Genomic DNA, 17,089 nt, shown 5'->3' with positions numbered 1-17,089 from the left:
CCAACAATTTTTCTGTTGTGTTCCCGCAGCATTTGTTTCAGAAATGAAAGCTAGGTACCGTACCGTGCGCAGATTTGACGATATAGAGCACCCCCAATTACGGCACCGGCACAAGCAGCTCATCGATAGCTTGCTTGGCATCCGACTGCAATAATGATCCTGAGGCTTGCTGCGGATTCTTCACATACACTAGGAACTCTGAAGGGAGCATGAACACACTAGCCGGCTGGTTCGGTATTGCGGCTTGCACAATGAACCGGAAGCGGTTCAAATTGTAGACACCCGACGCCACAAAACAAGCCTTCAGGTTAATCGTTACGCGGGTGTTAGGCAAGAATTGCGCCACTGTTTTCTTGGTTGCCCCCGTCCAGAAGAAACGTGGTGGTGCACCATGTGGCGGTGAAGCCCCGGAGTATGATACCGAGTGCAACTTGGTCAGCGGCGAAGAAGTAGGGAGCGAGGCCTGGGCTTCTTCGGGATGCAGCATCTCGACTGTGACATCAAGTGGCGTCGAACTGGGCGCTGAATCGTTGCACACTTGCATCATAATGTCCAGCTCAGCGATGCTCAGCCCCGACGTGGATCCAGGATACGTGGAGCTCCGTAGCTCCACTGAGTCCTTGTAGCTGAGCGTCACAGTCAGGGGACACGAGCTTTCGTGGGCAGGTTGACGGATCTTCACCGAGGTTAGATTGGCCTGGCCAATGGCCCGGTGAGGTGCCACTCCAGGAACTTTCTCGCTGTACGATGAGTTGAAATCGGTCGACCACACTAGCACAAGGTGGCCATCTGTGTCCAAATGGGATAGCAACGCGTCTCTCGATGTTGGTTGCGGGTCCCGTTGACGTTTCTGGTCATTGCCATCTTCACCGGCAACACTTTTCAGCGCCTTATTCTCTCGCCTCACACTTTGAATTGTCCGGAAGCCACCACCGCGTTTACCGTCATTACCCGAACCATCACCACCCCCTGTACCGCCAGCCCGAACAAGCTCTCCAGCATGTTCTAGGCACAAAAATTGCTCGATCGGCAAGCTTGCTGATAAATCTGCACCATTTTGCCCTGGAATGAGAGACAACTTGCAACATTCAGGCGTGCTAGTGGTAGAGGCATCGGGTCGACGAATCACGCGGAAGTAGCTCGTACTCGCCTCGAAAAAGCCCAGATGCAGTGCATCACGCACATCCGTGACATGTTGCGATGACGGATGAGCCAAGTTTTCAACTGTCCAGGACTTACTTACGCAAAGTAGCTCTTCCAGTCGAACCACACCGTCCAGTGGTCCAATCATCTCGTGGTGGCCCCCTCGTTGATTTGAAACGGTGACACCAAGAATGTACTCTCCGCAAGCACCAAAGCTAGGCTCAATGGAGTAGGACACATCCACACACGGCTGCAAATTCAGATCCAGCTTAATTTTCAACGTACGTGAAAGTTCCGATTTCGTATGACCTCCCCCTTCGCTCGGTGCAGACTTGTACTCGAATAGGAGAGCTGCATGGCGCCGTCCAGACACTGACCCTCGTGCCCATATAGTCACTTGTCTAGTTTCACCTGGGACAAGAGTCACATCGCTCAAATCCACGACATTACCATTGGCGCCAATGTACCCGCACAGCACTTCTGCGCCACCTGTTCCCGATGCACAGAGCAGCAGATCATTGCAGCAAACTTGCAGATCAGCTAAAGCTGCGGTGCCAGAGTTGAGTAACGAGATATTTAATTTCATGAGTTCGCCGACAAAAGCTTCAGCGGGAACGCCTTCGACTTTCACGCCGAGCCAAGGCATGGACTCAACAACATTGGCAATGAGACTCATGTTTGGTGCACGAGCTCTGGCTTCTCGGTGCGCTCTTGTATCTTGCAACAGAGGACCAGGAATATCGAACGCATGCTCACCTTGGACGTCCCCGCTGCATATCGACCAGCGGACGCCGGTCAAACTGAGCTTCCCACGGATTTTCGGACACACGGCAAGGCGGACGCGCTCCTCACTGCATGGCAAAAGCTGGAGATTTACGCTATCAATTACAATACGCTGTTCACCAGATTCTCGGTTTTCAGGAACGTCAAACGTTGCCGTGTCCTCACCAGCCGTCTCGAACTTCCCGAACAAATGAATATCTTCAACATCCACCGCACACGAAAGTGCATTCTTCATCACGAACTCGACATAGATCTGCTCTCCCAAAACGTAGTTTTCGGGGTTTTGGATGGCAGTGTTCCTCTTGTTGCGGTAACCCGCGTATAGATGAGAAGGTGCAAACCAGCTTCTCGCCTCATCGTTGTTGGCTGACGTAACATATCGATGCAAACGGTTTTGCTTGTCGATCACCTCTTTAAGCTCTTGCCATGTCTCCGCTCCCGAATGATTACCGTCGATGGATCGGTCAATACCAAATGCATTGGTCGACGCGAACACAACTGTCGATTTGTCATCTAATTCAGGCATGCACAAGTCCTTCACAAGAAGCTTCGTGGCACTGCCATCACCACCCTTTACCAAGATCGGCCCACCTCTAGAAAAGGAGGACGTTGAGGCGTCCGCACGTTCAGTCGCCAAAAAATCCTTGACCATCAACCCAAAATCATACAGCATGGCTTCTTGCTGACTTGCCGAGTTGCGCCCAGTTCCAATAAGCTTGAGAAAGAGGTTGATCGAGGCCATGCGGTCGTCTAGTTTGTTCGCCTGTTGCGCAAGCATGAAGTTAATATGGTCTTCGACAAGAAACCAACCACTGCAGTCGTAGATGGCTCGTGCCAGAGAATAGCATCTGGCGGAGTGCTGCTCATGACCCAAGGAATCGTATACGTGGCCTGCCATAACCATTCGGAAGCCGTACTTGCGAAATTTAGGCAGCCGCGCGCGGAGATCACAGAGGGCTGCACGCTCCATAAGGACTGCAGCACAAACACCCTGCTCCATTGTCGAGCCGCGAATTAGCGCTGCCGAGGCATTGTCCATGTAGTCCGTAAACAGACCAGACTTACTCAGGGTATGGTAGATCTCGCCGGCGATAACTGCAGTACGGATGGCCAAGCGCTGGGTCAAAGGAGAGGGTGTTTTGGCATAGATTGCGGTGGCCGAATCCAGTGCGTTCGTCATTTGCATGGGCGAGCCCTTTGTCAGTAGCAAGCAAATCGCGATCATTTCGTTGACATTAGCACAGTGGAACATTGACTTGTCCGACTTGAAATCGTCGCGCACCAAACGATACATCTGCAATGCCAACTCGTAGTCCCGCACCAGAAAAGCTGTGTCAGCCAGCAGGCGAGTCTGCGATTCAATCGAGTCGCTTTTGTAGGTAACACCTCCCGACGTAGCATTGTTCGACGGACGCGAGAAGTCCTTCGGTTTGCGCAGCCACGACTTGAATACGTTCTTCACCCCCTTCTTCATCGCCGAGACTACTTCATTCAGCTGGAAAAGGCGCCCCTCAAGCGACGACAGCATGAACCGCAGTCCAAAGTCACGTACAAACGCCTTTATCTGCGCAACATCATCTCTAGATAGCAGAGTCCCCACTCCGTCGCTGACCTGCGGGAACGTTTCCAGCTGATCCGGGAACAGCGGGGGTTTCACGTACGGGTTCTCCGTCCACGCCGATGCGAATTGTGAAGGCACGGGGGCGTCCTCAACCGGCAGTGAATTCATCCTCAACACGGCGCCATTCGCCGTTGTGATGTTCATACTGCGTAAAATCGCATCTGGGTCGATGGACGTGCCTTCCGTCTCCAAAACATCGTGCACCACCACAAAAAATTTGGGCACCAACGTGGCATCATACAGCCCTTGCTGGAACGGCGGCGGGAGGGTCCTGGGTGTTGTCAGTTCTTCAAAACTGTGGCGAGGGTTCGGGTCCGTGGAGCTCACGACGATCAGCATGGCCACAGGATGGCACAGTAGACTGTACTCCTCGCAGCGGAACGTATCCATGAGCGTGTGCTTGAAGGACTCGTACCAAGGCATGGGGTCGTTGCTGTCCTCATCGGCGCCAATCTCCCGTAAGTATGTGGGCACGTCGTCGACGCTAGTGACCCGCGGGATGTCCAATGCCACGGCGGACGCGGCGTCATGGCGCGGCGGGTGGCGCTTGATGCTGGCGTTCAGCTGCTCGGTGGCCTCGTTCACGCCTAGCGGGCGGAACTGGCTGGCCGCCAGGAAGCGGAAGTTGAAGCGCGCGAGCTGGATCGGGTGCGTCACAGAGCGCAGAGGCGTGTCGGCGTCGTCCAGGCGCGCGAAGCCGTTGAGCAGGTCGGCGATGGACAGGTTGTTCTTCTGCGCGATGCGCTCGGCCTCCGACGTGGCGCTCGTGAGCACCACGGGCGCGAACGTGTCTTGCACCCAGCTCTCCATGGACTCCATGTAGCTTGGAGGGGCCAAGCCAGGAATTGACGCAACGTATTGTGATTCGTGGAAACAATTCTATTTTGGCCAATAATTGGGGCACAATTCGCGGCGATTCAAAAATGTCCGCGCAGCCCAGGCGATGCTGATGTCAAACAACGACGGAGGTACAGCGTGGCGGGCTGCAAGAGTATGGATCGAGCGCGCGGACTGTGTAAGAAGCATGGCGCCATCGGGCGTTGCAAGGTGGAAGGCTGCATGCGCCTCGTCCAGAGCTGGGACCTCTGCGTGGCGCATGGAGGTGGGCGACGATGCGATGTACCTGGATGCAGCACGGAGCCCAGACGCGAGGACTGTGTAAGCGGCACGGTGGTGGGGCGCAGAAAGACTGCGCGAAGAGTTCCCAGGACAGCGGGTATTGCAGGCAGCACGGCGGAGGATACAAGTGCAAGCATGCACGAATTGGGCGCAGATGAATGGTATGTGCGTGAAGCATGGCGGGATGACGAACAGCGGAAGCACTCCCGAGGAGGAGCCCGACGTGAACAACGCTATTGATGTGACGTTGGGTGAAAGTGTGAGCGGTGCGAGAGATGTGCCTGGGAATGAGGCGACATCCTTTGAGACTAGTGTCGACAGCTGTCGCATCGAGGAGTGCACCGCTATCCCTGAGGCGAAGGGTCACTGCCGATTCCACAGTGCTGTAGCTACCTTGGAGCGTGTTGTAACTTGGTGCTCAGCAATGGCTTGTGTCTGACGCATCGGCATGCCCCACCACCACAGCACATACAAATACACAACGGGGACATCACAATACCTGAGAGAGCCTCCGCTGCTGCGCGGAAGATGCGCGCCCAAGTCCCTGCTCGACAACAAGAGCTGCAAGCCCGGCAGTACTGCGACGCGGCCCTATCAGCTCGAACCACCGAGCCACTAGTCATTCTCGGACACGATAGAGAGTCTGCCGTCGACAGCACAAGCGACGACCCGTGCAGCAGACCTGTCATCCAAACGACGGCTGGCTATCAGCAACGGATCGCAGAGCAGTTCTGTAACGGAGTCCTTGCTGCACGAGGCCTTACCGCTACTCAAAATAATGCAATATCCGGGGCTGCTGGAATTTGGCCAACGGAAGTCCGTTGTGTCCGGTGCACGAGGAATGGGCAATGGGCCAGCACTACACGTAACGTATGTACAAGATGGTGCAGTTTGGCATCTTTAGTCCTCACTACTTTCATGTGTGCGTGCTGATCGGCGAAAATTTGTTCCAGCATGTCCTCCAAGGCGAACTCCCATTGAGCCGCTGCAGGTAGCACTGCTTTCCGGGAAGGTGGCGACTGGCCTGATAAAATAGAAACCTGCACTCCATGTCCTGACCATCACTCCTGTTCCATGATTCGCCAATCAGCGGCCAGAATCGTCTTGGGTGACAATCTCACAAAAAGAAACGAAAGAGAAGAGAAGAAGAGATCGCCGAGCAGGACCCGACACGAGCACAGCAAGCGACGCAGTAGAGCGCACCCTAAGCACAGCAGACTACGCACACAGACCCACTGACTGCATCCACCATGACCGCCCACGTGGACACGAACAAGAACGTCAACTGGATGGACTCCCGCGGCTTCTGGACCTTCTACATCTTGCTGCTAGCCTCGCTGTACATGGCGATGCCCATCGTCTTCCCCTCACACGGCGACGCCCTCACGGCGGTGAACGTCATCCATGGCGTGGTACGTTGCGGGCCTCCAGACAAGGACCTCCCTTGAGTATCTTTTCGTGGAACTGTACTGATTTGATTGCGACGTTGCCAGGTCTCGTTCGGGATCATGCACTGGATCAAGGGGTCGCCTGATGACAACTCAATGGGCGACTACCGTGAGCTCACGTTCTACGAGCAGATCGACCAGGGCCACCCGTGGACCAACACGAAGAAGTTTCTCATGATGATCCCCACGTTCCTGTTCCTGGCCGCCTCGGTCGCCACGGATTACGACACGCGCCACCTGCTCATCAATTTCCCCATCTGGGCGACGCTCATCCTGGCCAAGCTGCCGGAGCTCGACCGCGTGCGAATCTTCGGTATCAACTCCACGGTCGGCATTGACGATCACAAGAAGAACTAAGCGAGCACGGGAGCATCTCACGAACAGGCTACGGTGAGGAGGGCAGCGCAAGCTGCGGCTTTTTGCATCAAGTCGGCGCCATGCCAGGAGCGACGACCTCATACTGCGTGAACGATTAGCTGGAGGGGACTGGACGGGGCCGGCGTCTGTCTTGCCTTCTTGAAGTTTGATTTGCTACCTTGCTACGCCGCTGCTTGCAGCGACGAATAAACAAGATTGTCATGATCTCACGCTGATCGAAGGAGCATTTCATGCTCGCATCGCTTTGCTTGCTACGAACTGCAACACTCACGAAAAAATATTCTTCAGTTTTGACAGACCTCGGCCACAGACACGAATGCACTTGATGAAGAAGTACTCTGCAGTTTGCTGACGAAAATCCTTAAAGCGGCCGTACTTATCCAAAACCACACAGCTCACATTACATCTACCGTCGCTCTTCCGCCCGATGTGCAGCGGTAGCTTTTTTTCTTCCTGTTTCTTCCTTTCTCTGCCGATTGCCCTCTCATCTCTCGCGCCCTCTTCCTTCCGGAAGGTGACTTTCGGGGCCTTTGGAGTCGCGATATTTGGAGATCGCATTGACTTTGAAGCTGCAGGATCCATAAGTCAGTAGATAGTAGCTGTGAGGGCTCTAACAGCATCCGCTCTTCGACTTGGAAGCCTGGGGCGGGGTGATAGGGAATGCCTCGCGCTCAGGCTGAGGCGGGTTTTTAGGCAGCCGCTTGGCAATGGCCACGAATAGGTCCTTCACGTTCACAGCCGTCTTTGCTGAGGTCTCCATGTGCAGGATATCGTTGTCCTCGGCGTACTGGTGAGCCTCTTCGAACTCCACCTTACGGCGCGCCTCCAGATCAGCTTTATTGCCAGCCAGAGCGATCACAACATTGGGGTCGCCGCGGCGCTGCAACTCCTTCACCCAAGACTTGGCGCCAGTGAACGAGTCCTTTAAAACAAATACCAACGAAGCAACAACAGCAATACTTTAGCACCATACCGACAATTTTCCAAACCACTGGGCGATGACCAGCTTCGAGCCGTACCTTGTTGGTCACGTCGTACACAACAATAGCTGCCGCGGCACCACGGTAATACATGGGCGCCAAACTGCGGTATCTCTCTGCACAGTCAACGAAGGAAACACGAGTGTTAGCCCACTGTTTCCTCCTTTGCAGAACTTCAGATATCCGCATTGCATCAACACAAGACGCACCTTGCCCTGCGGTATCCCAAATCTCAAACTTGACGGTCAATCCGTCCTCAAGACCGACTGTCTGTGTAAGAAAGGCAGCTAGAAGTCATTTACCGACGGAGCACAAGCAAACATAGTTAGAGAACTCCAACAACTCCACATCTACTTGCGGCACAGCGAGTGCAGATACAATGGCTTCCTCCAGCCTTCTCTTCTTCCTCGCCTACCTCCGATCGTAGGCTCCTGGAACTCGAAGAACTCGTCGCGCACGAACCTCACGACGAGACAGGACTTGCCCACGGCCGTATCGCCCAGCAGCACCAGCTTGAAATGGCACGTTTTGCCTTGAGACATATTGCTGGCCTCTCCTTAATAAAAGTCTCTTGTTTTTCTCTGCGTCCGCTCGCTGACTCGAAGGACCCTCGGGATCCTGTTGTCTACTGCTGCTCTCTGCTCGTCGACTCGGTCGGCGTTGGATTCCCTACGGACGTCGGCGGCGGCCTAGTGGTGCGTTGGCTGCGTTGCGTTGCTGGAAGACTGGGAAGACGCTTTCTTCCTTCCTTCTTGCTTTGGTTCTGCTTCTTTTCTCGCAGAGCACGCGGTACTGACAGCGTTTTTGTATGGATCCCCCAGCCCGCCCGTGGGGCTGAGATGGGAGAAAAGCTTGGTGAACCCGGTACCGAATTCGACGGGGATCGTCGGTACCAGCCGGAAGGGTACACATAGTCCAGGAGCAAAAGAACACAAAAATGGCTGTATTGGTGTGCTGTGTAGGAGGACGCTTGCTACTGTACTTGCCAGTATATCGCTCGTTCGACCTAGCGCTGACTTGATCCGCGCTGTCGTCCTACGGAATGGGCTTGATCTGGACAGCGGCAGCAAACGAAGTGAACAAACAGCTGCGACCACTGGCAGATGACGGGGAGAGCGGCGGATAAGACGCACCTTGAAGTGCAGCGTGATCATTGAGAACACCAGGCACTTGAGATCCTGTACCAGGTAGTAGAGCACGCGCAGCCCTTCCGGGTCCTTGCTATCCTGCACGTCCAGCAGAGAGCCAATCTTCGCGCACTGCAACATTTATAAACCCCACATCGTCAGGTGCACAGGAAACCAAGACAGCAAGTAGCAGTCAATCTAGACGCACCGTGAAGGAAATGTGGTCGTTGCCCAGCACAATCTCCAGCTCCTGCCGTCCGACACGGTCCGGTTCGGGCCACTCCTTGTCATCTTCTCTGTCGAGCCACAGCAGCACGTTCACAGGTCAGCACTCCACGCTGTACTATTGAAACCATATTTACCACTTACTTTGTGATTTCACTATCGCTAATGATCCGCTTCACCTCGTCGATCACCGACTGGGACACAGTCACTAAAACCAGCAGCAGTACGAGCGCACATGACGCATTAATTCCACTCCCCAAATGCGTAGGTAACCATCACCAATACACTGTAAAACAATCAGGCACCTACCTTCTTTGCGAATCATGGAATCTTTCTTGTAGTTGGAGTTGTTGGCGTAGCGGAGCTTCCCGTCAGCGCGGAACTCGAACTCCATGAACTCATGGCCGAACTTGCCGCGGTGGCCGACGCTGTAGGACGCACACACACATTTTGAAAGCGACGACCAGTGCTGTCAGTAACTTATCGACCACCTTTCATGCAGAACTGGGCGCTGTACGCACTAATAGCGCACGTAGAAGTCGTCGTCGCGGGCCATCCTGTCGCTTCCCTTCTGTGCTATAAGTCTACAACTAATATCAGCCAATGAAAGATCAATATAAATACACAATTTCATCCAATGAAATAATCACATCATCGCCGATTCATTGCCTCCCCCGCAGAACGTCGTCCAAAGCGGTGTGTATCCTCCTGTGTCTTGGCTGCTACGTGAATTTAGACAAAGTGTAACGTCGTGCTTGCGTAAGATCCGTGCTATCGTCTTCTAGTGCAGCAAGAACGGTGCGTTGCCGACCTCTACAGCAGCCACAAGGCCAAAAGCAGCACCGAGCACATGTCGGGGAAGGGAACCCCAGTGCCGGACAGTCTCCAGTCTCCTGTGGGAAAACCCAGCAATCCGAAGACACCAGCTAAAGTCGCAGGGAAGAGAAGGGCGGGAGCTGCAGTCAATGGGACTACCAAGAGGGCGACACGTCGAGAACTCAAGAAGTTGACGGAGGTCGATTTGGAGGAGAAGGACGACATCTCCAGAGGTTTGGTTTGCTGCTGCTCAGTGCGGTCACTAGGTGCGCGTTTGTAGACTTAGACGTGCTCATGTGAGTTGTTTTTGAATTGCAGAGATTAAATTGGAGACCACACCCTTTGGAGTGGATGCAGCCAGCGCCTCCATTACGCCCACGAGTCTGCATGATGATTTTGTGAACATGATGAAGACACAAGGTCTAGAGAAGATGGCCACAGAGATTGGACTATTGAAGAATGGCGTGCTGGTTGATTCACAGCCTCCAACTCCGACCGCCACGCCGGTCAAATCTGGAAAGAAGGCAGCCGTGGCAACAACATCGTCGCTGACAAGTTCAACGTTTACCAGCCCGTATGTATGCATGTTTGGATCGCCAATGCAGTTTGGTGCTTGCTAATTGATTCCGTCTTCTGTAAATTCACACCTCTAGCTCACCAGGGAAAAAAAGGAAATACCTGAAAATCAACAAAGGTCTGCGGCATTTCAGCATGAAAGTGTGCCAAAAAGTGGAGGAGAAGCACGTGACATCGTACAATGAAGTCGCTGACGAGCTGGTGCGCGAGTTTGTCACAATGCGTCCAAATGATTCAGTAAGTCGAATTCAGCGACCGTTGTGGATTAATGATGCGGTTGTATCTTACCTTCTGCCTTTGCCTCTGCAGGTGTATGATGAGAAAAATATCCGTCGACGTGTGTACGACGCGTTGAACGTGCTGATGGCAATGGATATCATATCAAAAGAGCGGAAGGAGATCCGATGGAAAGGACTGCCCTCGAATCTACAGCATGACACGGAAATGCTTCTGGTTTGTCCCATACTTGGCAAACTCGTGTGTATCAATGACGAACTTACTGTTCTTGTTGTCAAACTAGGCTGAACGAAACGAGCGTATGAGAAGTGTGGAGCAAAAGAAGCAGCACCTGCAGGACCTTCTTGTGCAGCAAGTTGCTATGAAAAACCTGTTGAAGCGAAACGCGGAACGTAAACGTAAAGAGAGCGAGAAACCTGGGTCGGCGACCGTCACACGCGACGAAGGGCGAGTGTTCTTGCCATTCATCGCTGTCAACACCAGCAAGGACACCGTGATCCAGTGTGAAATGTCGGAAGATCGCCACGATATTTTCTTCAACTTCAGCGCACCGTTCGAAATCCACGACGATGCTGACATCTTGCAGAAGCTGAATCTACACAAGGCGCCTTACGGCGAGCTGAAGCAAATGGTTCCTGATAAACTGCTATCCCACCTTCCAGCCGAGTGTGAAATGAAGAGTGAAGAGTAGATAGCAAGGCAAGTATGCTGCAGATAGGTAGGTAGATTAATAACGCGTGCAATGGCGATCTCGTTTCTGTGGCGAGCCCATCAGTTCCAGTTGGAATTGGGTTCAATTGGTATTTTTGCTGTACTGTCATGTAGCAGCGTCTAGCAAAAAAGGAAATGTTTATTGTCGTCTCCGTCAGTTGGATCTGCAACGTCTGTGTCTTTCATGTGGGCCTGGAGCTTGGCATCGATCTCCTCAACGAACGGTGGTCTTGCTCGTAATTACGTGGCGGTGCGCGAGGTTCGCACAGGATTTTTTCTTCATGTCCGGCCCGCTACCACATCGGCGTAGCTCCGTGCCTTGGAGTCTGATGATTCCGAGTGCCTCTCCTCGGCGAGGAACACCCAGCCTTCCACGTCGGCCGCGCGCGTGAACGCCGTCTCCTGGGACACTTGCTCGCCCGGCTTGCTTGCGGCGGTCTTGCCATTCTGTGCGGAGGAGGTGCTGCCGTTCGTGAAGAAGCGGGTGAGAAGCGAGTCCAGCATGGTAGGTCTGATAATGTGCCGTCTTGCTTGTGCGTGATCTGGTTGTTTGCTTGCGGTTGCGAATGTGAGCTTCTCCGCGGAATCTCTGGAATCTCCAGCAGCTGGAAGTTAAAAGAATTTGTCAAATGTCGGGCAACTTGCCCTCCAAATTGATAGTACGTTTCAGATTCAGAGCGGGACAAAAATTCGTTTTCAGTCATTGAACAAAGTATAGTAAAATCGACAAATTGAGAGCGGTCGTTTGCCAAACCTGTGAAAATGGATGTTTGTTTGGCATATGTTTTCACAGGTTTGGCAAACTTTCCGCTCTGAAATTGTCGACGCCATCAAGTCTCACAGGCGAATTTATCATACAAAACGGACTTATCCATTCAAAAACGAACTTATTCATAAAAACGAACTTATTCATAAAAACGAACTTATCCAAAAGTAGAAAATAAATATTTTTTTGGGGCAAACCACCATGCACTCATCGCCTAGCCCTAAGTGTTCCCCCCGCCGTAGATTTGATACAGAGGTCTTTATTTTTCTTAATGGGATCTGCATCGTCAATTTCAGGATAAAAAATTAAGAAGAAAAAAAAAGAGTTGTCTTACACAAATTTTCTGAGTCTTTGCCATCGGCCAAGCCTTTAAAAGGCTGGGCCGAGGGTCTGCGGAATCTCCAGCAGCTGGAAGTTAAAGGCGAAAGAATTTTGCTACAGCCCATACTTTCTATCAGGGCTAGGTAGAATGCCCAAAAAAATATTTGTTGCAATGCCCCCCCCCCCCCCCCCCCCCCCCCCAAGAATACATTACGGAGGACGGTAATTTATGAAATCCATGTTTTGGCCATGGTGAAACAAGGGAGTTGTCGTTCGCGGAGAAATTAGCTTGCCTCTGTTTAGCGCAGGTGTTTTCAGCGGCAGCAGGAAAGCAATCGTGCTGTCCTCGTGCTTGTCCGCGAGCGTCATATTGAAGTCTGGATCAATTCCACTGGCCGACTTGTACTGCAAACGAGAAAAGGAAAAGCGATTAGATTTGCTGGTTAGCCTCTGCTCTCTCTGCAGCCAAACTCGGGCAATCGCCCGTTAACATGCAAGGACCCGCAACTCTCAGCTTCTCGATCTTTCTTGGTCTCACACCGTGCGGGTCACAACGTGACCTTCAACCACCTTGGTCGCATGGTCCCAATATGCATCCCAACACGCCTCCCTCGAAGTGCACGCATCGCACTCCCTCGATGCACTTCTTGCAGGCCGGTCGGTTCCTCAGTCAGCATCTCCAATACCAACAAGTTGCAGCAGAGTGTTTGTCCAGAGGCTTCGTGAACGTGTACGCAGGGTTCACGTCGCCGTCCACCTTGTGCAACTCGATCGCGCCCTTGGCAACTTGCTCTCTCACATAATGCCAGCGCAACTCGATGTGCCGAGTTCGCCGACTGTACGTAGGGTTTGTCGCTATTACATGGGCGGCTTGATTGTCGATCCCGATCGTCAACTCCACAGTTTTTGATCTCAGAATTGCTTGCAGAATATTGCTTTCTGCCTTAGCCTCCATTGCAGCTTGACACGCCGCAACGTACTCAGCTTCGGCTGTCGAGAGTGCCACAATCGTCTGGCGTCTCGACATCCACAAAACAACCCCTTCTGCCAGTGTAAACGCCAGTCCCGTCGTGCTCTTCCGAGTTGAGGGGTCGCTGGCCCAGTCTCTTTCACAGTAGCAGTCGAGAACGATCTTTGCCGGCATCTCATTGGCTCGGTTGTACGTGATCCCGAAGTTTACAGTGCCAGCTAAGTACTGCAGCATGCGCTTCACTGCGCCGACATGCTTCGTAGACAGCTTCGACACGAACCGACTCAGCCGTCCGACTGCGAGCGCTAGGTCTGGACGCGTTCCTGTTGCAAGATACATCAGCATCCCTATAGCCTGTCGGTAGGAAAAGCTCGTGTCCGATTCTTCTTCTTCGCCAAGCGGAATTAGTCGTGCATTGGTTTCCATCCGGTTTTCAACAGCATGCGCATTCAGGTACCCCGAAAGCCTCCATGATCTCACGCGCATACTTGCTCTGCCTAATCGTAACCCGATCCACCGTTCGCTCGACCTTAACACTAAGGTAGCTTGTGAGCTAACCTTGATCCTTAATGCCATAATCCTTATCAAGCGCTCCAAACAGTTTACACTTCTTTGCTTCGTCATCAGTGACGACCAAGATGTCGTCAACGTAGTCGAGCATCAGCATGATGCTCTCCCCGTCAAGCTTGTAGTTGAGACATGGCTCCGTCAGCGATCGCTGGTATCCATTCTCCAGTAGCTACCCGTTCAACTCCGAGTTCCATTCTCTGCCCGACTGCCTCAGACCATACAACGCCTCCAGCACCACATACATGTGGCTGTCTAGCTCGCAGGAGAATCCATCGATCGACCTCAAGTACGGCCGGACCTTCAGCAGCGCGTTCAAATATGCCGCGTTAATGTCGCCACCGTAGAGGTTCAGATGTAACGCGGCTGCCAGCGCCACCAGCAATCGGAAGGATGACATGCGTACCACAGGTACGAAAGTCTCCACAAAGTCAATGCCCAGTTTTTGGTGGTTACCAAAGACAACAATGCGCGCCTTAAACCAGATCACATAGCCTTGATGGTCAGACTTAACTGCGTACACCCACCGCGTGTTGATTGGCTTACCGTCTTTCGAAACAGTGTGGTGTTGTGATTCACAAAAACTTCGTTAGTGCGGCTTCCACGCAACAACACAACAATTCGCCGAGTCAGGTCGGCGTTGTTGGGCTTGCGCAGGGTTCTGTTGGTTCCTTTTGCGGTTCGGCCCAGCCGGGTCCAGTTGAGGCCCTAGTACCAATCCAAACTCCAGAAGCTCGCCTGAGCGGGGCAGTTTCCGTTTCTCAAACCCTGTGACCTCCATCAAAGGATGGACGTCGGTGCGCTAGAGCTTTTACAGGTCACCGAGCGCAGAGTACACTCAGCTAGAAGATTGCGGTGTCCTGGGTTGTGCAGACCCACCGACTCGTCGATTCGACGAGGTTTGTCTTCGCCGGTAGCGAGAAGAGCCCACCCCGGGCCGACCTTGATCTCTTGGCGCTACCAGTCGATTCCCCTACAAGATATGCCTCTCGGGGAACGACGGCAGACATAATCCAGCCCACGCAGGGACTTACCGGAAAGTATACGCTGTTCTTGGACTTAGAAGATTCTGCTCTGTTTTGTTACCTCTGTGTCCTTTCGGGCTCCCCCCTTTGGTCTCCTATCGATCCTATACAAATACCTAGTGAAATGAAGTCGTTATAGATCTCCCTGTGACTCTTCGCTCAGCTTCCTAATTGATCTTCGCTGAGTCGGGTCGTTATGGATCTCTGCCGACCCTTCGCTCGGATTCCTGATTTATCCTCTTCCACTTGGAATAACTCCCACATGGAATACGCTCGCCGAGTTCCGCTGCTCGCTGAGTCGTGATGCTCGCTGACTCCGATCGATCATTGAGTTCGTCGCTTAAGTGCGAACTTCGGTTAGGTACGACGACCTAACTTAGCTAGACTGGGTGGTCTACCCAAAAATATGAGTTTCCCTACACCACACAGCTTCCTTGGGGATCTCCTCGGTCACACCCTTTGCTTTCAACGCAGCCATTTCTTCTAGCTCTGCTTCACGCCAGAAGTGTAGTAACTCAGATCACATAGCCTCACGATGGTTTCGTGGGATCCTCACGTTGCTAACTCTAATGGATCTTTCGTTCTGGTCGCTATGCTCTGCACCACGTTGGCCACATAGTCGTTCAAGTAGTTCAGTTGTCGACGCTCATGCGCTTCACGCAAACCAGTTCGGGTTCGCTTGGGTTGCTGCTTGTCAGCGCTCTGATCGACTCGTAACTCATCCAATGGCGTCTCGCTGCGATGCGTCCACTTTCCTGTCTGTCTGGGTAGTAGCAGCTCACTTGCAACGCTATCAGCACCGCTATCTGCATCAACAATTTCACCAGCTTCTGACTCGTCCGATCCTGCAGCAGACGCATACTTGCCCATCACAGAATTGTTGTCCGCATCCACCTCAGTTTCACGCTACCTTGCGATAATATCTCCCCTCATCAGCATGCCCCGATACTGCAGCCACTGCCGACCGATGCGAACGAGACATCTTCGATGAATCAGATGCAGCATCTTGTTCTTGCCGCGAGTTCACCTCCTGCGATATGGCATGGTCGTCCACATCAGGCTGGGTCGCTGCTGCAGCAGTGCCCACGTCGCTCGGGATTGCCACTGTCACTCCTCCCGCACTGGGAACAGTAGTTATCACTTGCGGGTTCGGCGTCGCCGCCCTACGCTGTTCACTCCCGGTCATTTCATGTGGCTCGTCATCTTCCGCACCATTCTCGCCTCCCTCGAGACACATAGTTTCAGTCAGTGCCGAACTATCCGACTGCTGATCTGTCGAGTCCTCGACACCAGCTTGTTCAATGTGCAACAAGTCTAACTCAGAGTTCTCCACGGCCACCTCGTGCCGGTCCCGGTACATAACGTCTTCAGTGACTCGTAGATCTGCCACAAACTTCGCCGTACGTTCCTCCGAGAAATAGACCTTGCACTCGATCACATTCTCGGCGTAGCCGAGAACAAAACCAATGTTTGCGTTGTCCTGATGCTTGTGTCTGTCCGGAGATACATGTGTGCCAAAGTCCCAAACTTCCTAATGTGGTGGATATCTGGTTTCACTCCAAACATCATCTCGAAAGGGATGCCCTGGTTCCCCTGGTCGTACACTCGATTCTTCAGATTGACGGCATTCCGCAATGCCTCTGGCCATAGGCTCCTTGGGAACCCAGCGTCCCGCATGGTCGCCTTTGCCATCTCCACGAGAGACTGGCGTGTGCGCTCACACAGATTGAGCTGTGAACTCTTCGGCCCAACCAGTACGTGTTCAATACCTTGAGATTTATACCACTCCTGCATCTGAAGGTTCACGAACTCTCCATCTATATCCGTCAACACCTGCCGAACCTTGTGCTTGATACCTTTGGCGATTTTCTTCCTGCCTGGCGCTCGGCCCACAGGATATACTTCTTAATGTGCTCGTTGACAGTCTCGCTCGACTTGCTATTCAAAATGTGCACCGTGACGGATTGTGAGAAACCATCCATGATCACAAACACGGCCTCAAAGCGATTCCCGTTCTCCTTGCTCGATATAAGCAAATCATCATACACCTGCCTTCAGTTCTCGGTCAAGCTTCTTGCGAAGTGGCGTCTTCTTCTGCTTACCAATATGGCACGCTTCACAATCTTCCTGTGCATTACGCTGAGTCAGCATCAAGCCTTTCACCAAGTCCTTGTCTGCCATGGTCTTTAAGTGCTACGGACAGATGTGTCCCAGTCTTTCATGCCAGAGTCTCAGCGATGCCACACCTTCAGCAGCAGTGAAGCTTGCCAGCAGTC

The 17,089-nt window shown here is 52.9% G+C and overlaps 6 protein-coding genes across 6 annotated transcripts; 2 read left to right on the top strand and 4 right to left on the bottom strand.

The window, feature by feature from the left end:
- Window positions 1-97: 97 nt before the first annotated feature.
- On the bottom strand, window positions 98-4,366 carry KRP23_3577 (Trafficking protein particle complex subunit 8; the record flags this gene model as incomplete). Its single annotated transcript, XM_067888445.1, has 1 exon — window positions 98-4,366. The coding sequence occupies one exon, from the start codon at window positions 4,364-4,366 to the stop codon at window positions 98-100; it is 4,269 nt and encodes a 1,422-aa protein (XP_067747687.1).
- A 1,550-nt stretch (window positions 4,367-5,916) lies between these two features.
- KRP23_3576 (ORM1-like protein 2) lies at window positions 5,917-6,471 on the top strand (the record flags this gene model as incomplete). Its single annotated transcript, XM_067888442.1, has 2 exons — window positions 5,917-6,078; window positions 6,160-6,471. 2 exons carry the CDS (start codon window positions 5,917-5,919, stop codon window positions 6,469-6,471), a joined length of 474 nt encoding a protein of 157 aa, XP_067747686.1.
- A 631-nt stretch (window positions 6,472-7,102) lies between these two features.
- KRP23_3575 (Ras-related protein Rab-5C) lies at window positions 7,103-8,014 on the bottom strand (the record flags this gene model as incomplete). The annotated part of the gene is made up of 4 exons (XM_067888441.1): window positions 7,103-7,414; window positions 7,512-7,588; window positions 7,682-7,759; window positions 7,888-8,014. The coding sequence occupies 4 exons, from the start codon at window positions 8,012-8,014 to the stop codon at window positions 7,103-7,105; spliced, it is 594 nt and encodes a 197-aa protein (XP_067747685.1).
- Window positions 8,015-8,507: 493 nt separating this feature from the next.
- On the bottom strand, window positions 8,508-9,380 carry KRP23_3574 (Protein mago nashi-like protein 1; the record flags this gene model as incomplete). The annotated part of the gene is made up of 6 exons (XM_067888440.1): window positions 8,508-8,525; window positions 8,606-8,731; window positions 8,808-8,895; window positions 8,969-9,032; window positions 9,134-9,252; window positions 9,346-9,380. The coding sequence occupies 6 exons, from the start codon at window positions 9,378-9,380 to the stop codon at window positions 8,508-8,510; spliced, it is 450 nt and encodes a 149-aa protein (XP_067747684.1).
- Window positions 9,381-9,674: 294 nt separating this feature from the next.
- On the top strand, window positions 9,675-11,144 carry KRP23_3573 (Transcription factor Dp-1; the record flags this gene model as incomplete). The annotated part of the gene is made up of 5 exons (XM_067888439.1): window positions 9,675-9,873; window positions 9,959-10,214; window positions 10,294-10,453; window positions 10,526-10,669; window positions 10,737-11,144. 5 exons carry the CDS (start codon window positions 9,675-9,677, stop codon window positions 11,142-11,144), a joined length of 1,167 nt encoding a protein of 388 aa, XP_067747683.1.
- A 299-nt stretch (window positions 11,145-11,443) lies between these two features.
- On the bottom strand, window positions 11,444-11,668 carry KRP23_3572 (uncharacterized protein; the record flags this gene model as incomplete). Its single annotated transcript, XM_067888438.1, has 1 exon — window positions 11,444-11,668. The coding sequence occupies one exon, from the start codon at window positions 11,666-11,668 to the stop codon at window positions 11,444-11,446; it is 225 nt and encodes a 74-aa protein (XP_067747682.1).
- Between the last annotated feature and the right edge of the window lie 5,421 nt (window positions 11,669-17,089).

The sequence above is a fragment of the Phytophthora ramorum genome (assembly GCF_020800215.1).
Source record: "Phytophthora ramorum isolate Pr-102 chromosome Unknown Phyram_PR-102_s0003, whole genome shotgun sequence".
NCBI classification, from domain to species: domain Eukaryota; phylum Oomycota; class Peronosporomycetes; order Peronosporales; family Peronosporaceae; genus Phytophthora; species Phytophthora ramorum.
This window is presented reverse-complemented; position numbering and strand designations above follow the sequence as displayed.